Below are 5,612 nucleotides of genomic sequence, written 5' to 3' on the forward strand. Positions count from 1 at the left end.
CCTGAACTAAGAAATATTATGATTGAAAAAATAACTATTTTTTTTTTTAAAAAATATTTATGTGTTATTTCTCATGAGTATATTTAATTAGAGCAATTAACCTTATAAAATATATGAAATTATTAATTAAATTAAAATTAAAATAAAATCAATATGAAAAACAAAACTGTTGAATATCACTTCCTTCGATATCAAAATATTCATCCACAAATGAATGTAATGCATCGCGATCATTAATGGTAATTTGATTAGGAAATTTTTGATTAAATATGCTAATTATCTCTTCCGGTTCTTTTTTAATTGGTTTATCCACAAATGTTTTAGAATCTTTGAAGATATTACTTAATGATATAGCATGTAATAGTTCACCCTGACAATAAATCATATAATTTGGTGAATTTTTTTCATCACATGGATAAATCGGTGATGCTACCGCGGTACTTGTAATCATTTCTCGATTGGGTAGCAAATTTTGTTGTCGTAAATTGGTATTTATTTCAGTATTAGTTGCTATTAATGTCATTTCTTTAGCTTTCTTCTTGCCTTTTACTGCTTTTACCATAATTTTGCTAATAATTTGACGATCAAAATTTTCATTTAATGTATAATAATCCAGTGGTAGATAATAATTGAAATTGTAATCAATTATAAATTGAATTGTAAAAAATAGCCATGACATTTTACACATTATCAAATAATTTTCCTGAAATAATCACCAGAATACAGTATGATTCTTATAACAACCAGAATACAGTATGATTCTCACAACAACCAGAATACAGTATGATTCTTATAACAATCAGAATACAGTATAATTCTTAACCAGAAAGTATTGATAGATTCATTGTTTAACAGTTCGTTCATCTTTCGACGTTAAAATTTGAATCTCGAAAAGTACTAAAATTATATCCCTTCTCAAAGTTTTAATTGAAGTATATTTTTAAATTAACAGAATTTAGTTATTTTTTGAATCTGATGAACAAATGCTACAAATTGAAAAGGAAATGCCAAAATGGTCTATGGTAAATGGTAAAGGAAAGGTATATGGTAAAGGAATAGTCTATGGTAAAGGAAAGGTATATGGTAAAGGAATGGTCTATGGTAAAGGAAAGGTATATGGTAAAGGAATGGTCTATGGTAAAGGAAAGGTTAGAAAATTACTATCACCGTAGAATTTAAAATTATTTATTCTAGCTTAAAATGCTTTATCCTATGAGTAATATTGAATTAATTAATAAATTTATTATAATATTAATAAATTAATTATTAATAAATTTACTTTAGCTTGTTAGTTTTATTATGCATATGCAAATTTTCATTTTTCCACTTCATTAAACATTGGTTTTTCTATCCTTTTTGTTTTTCATATTGAAAAGAAAAACTTATCGTTTAAGTATAAAAGTAAGCATAAAATAAGAATATTTGTAATTGTATAAATATTCAAATAACTTTTTACGCTTTTATTATACATTAAAATATGAGAGGAAACAAACTTTTAAATATCTCAAAAGAAGTGATACTTTTATTTTTTTCTCGAAAAAATATTTAATTCACCTTGCAACCACTCCCAATTCGATAATTTAAATTTTTCAAGAATAATTTACAGTAAAAGCGAAAATATCAAAAGCAGCCGAACGCAATGAATGATATATCAAAGACTGTTCATGTTACTTAATATATATCAATTTAAATTTTAAAATTATTATTCAAATTTCATCAATTCTTCAAAAACAGAATGAAAGATTTCTTTATTATTAAAAAAAATTAAAGTACCATTTATTAATAGACTGATAATAACTTCGTACAATTCCATATATGAAATACATAGATTTATGGATATTATCGTATCATTTCCTTTTTTTCTAAATTTTAATTACGGTGCAAAATTATGGTACAAAAAAAACATTTTTCAAATTCAAATACTGCTTGGAATTTTTATTTGTTAATCTGCAAATCATTTTGATAAAATAATTTAAAAAATTGATAAATGCAAAACTTTTTGCTTTTATGAATTGAAATATTTACTTTGAATTTGTAAGTAAATTTGCAAATTACCCATTTTTTAAATAAAAATTATGAAAATCAAAAAAATACAATCATACTAAGTCAATAACGTGCATTTGTTTGAATTCTAAAATATTACTTCTCCATAAAATGCATACTTTCAATTTTCTACGAAGTTAAAACGATAATTTATTACTGTATATGTATATACATGATTACTGTATGCATACAATAATCAAATATGGTATATTATTATATGCAATTTTTATATATCTTTGTAAAAAGTATTCATAATACTTTTACAAATGTAAATTTTGCAAAATGCAAATTTTTTTTCGACTCATTTATAAGAAAGTATTGATAATAAAAAAATCATTTATTGTACAGTATTTCTAATTTGTTACACGATTGAATCGACTAATCGGTATGTATATTTCAAAATAATACTCAATGAAAACCTTACAGTACTCCATTTTAATGATGTATGAATAAATAAATTGTTAAACATGATTACAATTTCTGCAAATTTACGTAGTTTGTCTTATAATTAATTAGCAAATTTATAAATATATTAAAAATTTATTGCAAAAAAAAGAGGAAGGAAGCATATTTTATTTAAAAAGCTCATAAATTACAGAAAGTTTATCATAAGTTAGCAACAGGAAAGTTTATTACAAATTGATAATGAAAGAGCTTATCATAAATTTTATTTAGTTGATATAAAAGAAAAGTGAAAAAAAAAAATTTTTATGCGAAAAAAGCGATCGATTTAATTTTCATGTTGATAAATATTCAAAAAAAAAAAAAAAAATCTTCTGTTGGTGATAACAGATTATTCAGTAATCAATCAATAATCATTTATAATGAAATTTAAATTATCTGATTTATTTTTAATTTATTCATTTCTATACAAGTATCTAAATTATCAAAGTGATATTATTTGATTAATTAAGAGACAAATACATCAAAATTTCAGGATGGAAAAACAAAAACTTATCCGGAACATACTTATAACATTATTATTACTCATAATCATTGCAATAATAAGATATAAATATTATGGAACAATTATGATAAAATTAACAGCAATTGAAAAAGAAAATGATCCGGAAAAGGGATGGCTTAAAGTAATGATTGAATCCGGAAAATTCGGAATATTATTCATAAGGGAAAAATTGGATTTATTAAATGAAACAAAATTACAAATGATACCATTTATGAAGCAACATCTTGCTGCTATTGATTTCATACATACAGCATTATTAGCATGTCGAGCATTACAAAAACGTGGTGGAATAACAGGAATTAGTAATATTGATATGATAAATACTACTATCACAATTGATAACATTGATAATAGTGGTAAAATAATTGATATGAAAAATTATGAAAATAAAATTATGAATGGTAAAGATGATAAAAGTAAAAGTAATGATAATGATATTGCGATGATGTTAAGAACAGAAACAAATGATGATAAATATATTGGAATACCAAGTGATGAAGATGTGATAAGTAATACGATTGAAGTACCAGAATGGGCATGTAATGAGAAACATTCACCAAATTATATCATTTATTGTCAGGGTGATTTACTTCATACCGTAATGATGCTTAATATTTTTAAAGATTCTAAAACATTTGTTGATAAACCATTAAAACGTGATCCTGCTGAAATTGCGGCAGATTTTAAGAAAAAATTTTCACATAATATTACGGTAAATGATCGTGAAGCAGTACGACGATTTATTGATGAAAATTTTGACGATGAAGGACATGAATTGGAACAGTATGCATTAATTGTTTATATTTTTTTCATTTTTATTTAATTAATTTTTTAAATTTTCATCATATTTTCATTTAGTTATTTCTCAATAAAACTATGATTAAAATTCACAATTGTGATATATATATTGATATTGTAATATCGATATCATTAATAACAATATATTATAATATCAATAGATACCACAATATATCATAATAATATCATAATATCATTATTATAGTTTATAATTTATTTAATTATTTTTTTCCTTTTTTTTTCCTTTTCTTAATTATTTAATGGTAATCATTATTGTTATTCAAATATTTATCTCATAAATTTTCACACAATCATTTGTTAATGTTATATTTTTCATCATCCATTTTAGAAATATTTATTAGGATTGATTTTAATTTTATTAAGATTTTATTCAACTTTTCAAAAAAAAATTTTTCAAAATTTTTATACAAATTTTTTTTCCAATTCTTTTCCAAAAGTTTTTATTCGATTTTATTCAATCTTTCAAAAAAAAAAATTTATTTACTTTTTCATATTTGTAATATATTTTAGGAAAAGTTGGATGAAATTTTAATAAAAATTTTAAATTAGCATAAATGATTTTGTGAAATTGAATTTCTTATCGTACAACAAACAACCCATTCATATATTTTCAATAGTTGCAAATTTAAATAATTTACTTATTTGAAAATATTTTCTAAAAAAAGAAAGTGTTAGAATTAAAATATATATAAACAATAAACAAGCAATAAAATTTTGAAAATTATAATTATTTCTTTTAAAATTAACTTTAAGAGTTTGAATAAATGTTAAAATTATCAGATTTCTATTAAGGTTGAGAATATTAATTAATTAACGAACATACTTTTTCTTCTTAATAGATGTGAATTAGTGGATTGGGAAGAGCAACCAGAGAAACTCTTATCAATATCAGATCCACAATTACGCCAATTTGCATTAAATGTTAATTTGATTTGGAAAAGTTTATGTCGAACAATTAAAAAGGAAGTAAGAAAGAACAGCGAAGAAAAAAATTTGTTAAATTTTAATTTTAAATTTATAAAAAATTTTCGAAATTTTAAACTTTAACTTTTTTATTCAATTTCTTTCCAAAATTTATCTCTATCATATTCATATAAAAATTAATTAATATATTCAAATATCTAATGGAAATTTTTAAATAATATTTTAAAAAAGAAGCAAAGAAAGCAAAAAATAGTGAATAAACCAAAAATAACTCCTCCTCTTCATTTGCATAATTAAGCTAACTTGGTAAATTTCAATTTGAGGTTATGAAATATCCCGAACGTCATTCATTACTGTATGTACCATATGAATTTATTGTTCCCGGTGGTCGTTTTCGAGAATTTTATTACTGGGATACTTATTGGGTTATTAAAGGTCTTCTTGCTTCAGGTAAAATGATAGTATTGATAAAATAATCTGATAATTAAATTAGATTATTTCTTTTAGAGATAAAAATTTTTTTGATAAATATTTAGGAATGCAAGAGACATCACGTCGAATGATTCTTAATTTTGAATATTTGGTAAAAAAAATTGGTTTTATACCAAATGGTGGTCGAGTGTATTATTTGCGCCGATCACAACCACCATTTTTTATTCCAATGGTTTATGAGTATTATATGGCAACAGAAGATGATGAATTTTTACATTCCACAATGGATACTATGGAAATGGTCAATTTTTCTTTTTTAATTTTAGTAAAATTTTTTAGAAATATTCGATGAATAATACATTTTTCGAATTTTCAATTTTAATTTAAATTTTTAATATTTCATTTGGCTAGTTTCTTTCCCTTTTTT

The 5,612-nt window shown here is 22.5% G+C and overlaps 2 protein-coding genes across 2 annotated transcripts in view; one reads left to right on the forward strand and one right to left on the reverse strand.

The window, feature by feature from the left end:
- Positions 1-148: 148 nt before the first annotated feature.
- Positions 149-562, reverse strand: LOAG_12130 (hypothetical protein; the record flags this gene model as incomplete). The annotated part of the gene is made up of 1 exon (XM_003147644.2): positions 149-562. One exon carries the CDS (start codon positions 560-562, stop codon positions 149-151), a length of 414 nt encoding a protein of 137 aa, XP_003147692.2.
- Positions 563-3,074: 2,512 nt separating this feature from the next.
- Positions 3,075-5,612, forward strand: part of LOAG_17759 (trehalase) — a gene marked incomplete at both ends in the record, with an annotated part of 6,092 nt that continues 3,554 nt past the window's right edge. The window contains 4 exons of the mRNA XM_020450419.1: positions 3,075-3,793; positions 4,669-4,795; positions 5,077-5,203; positions 5,290-5,486. Of these exons, the coding sequence (XP_020305899.1) occupies positions 3,075-3,793; positions 4,669-4,795; positions 5,077-5,203; positions 5,290-5,486 (1,170 nt within the window). The remainder of the gene's footprint in view (positions 3,794-4,668; positions 4,796-5,076; positions 5,204-5,289; positions 5,487-5,612) is intronic.

The sequence above is a fragment of the Loa loa genome, assembly GCF_000183805.2.
Source record: "Loa loa unplaced genomic scaffold supercont3.125, whole genome shotgun sequence".
NCBI lineage: Eukaryota > Metazoa > Nematoda > Chromadorea > Rhabditida > Onchocercidae > Loa > Loa loa.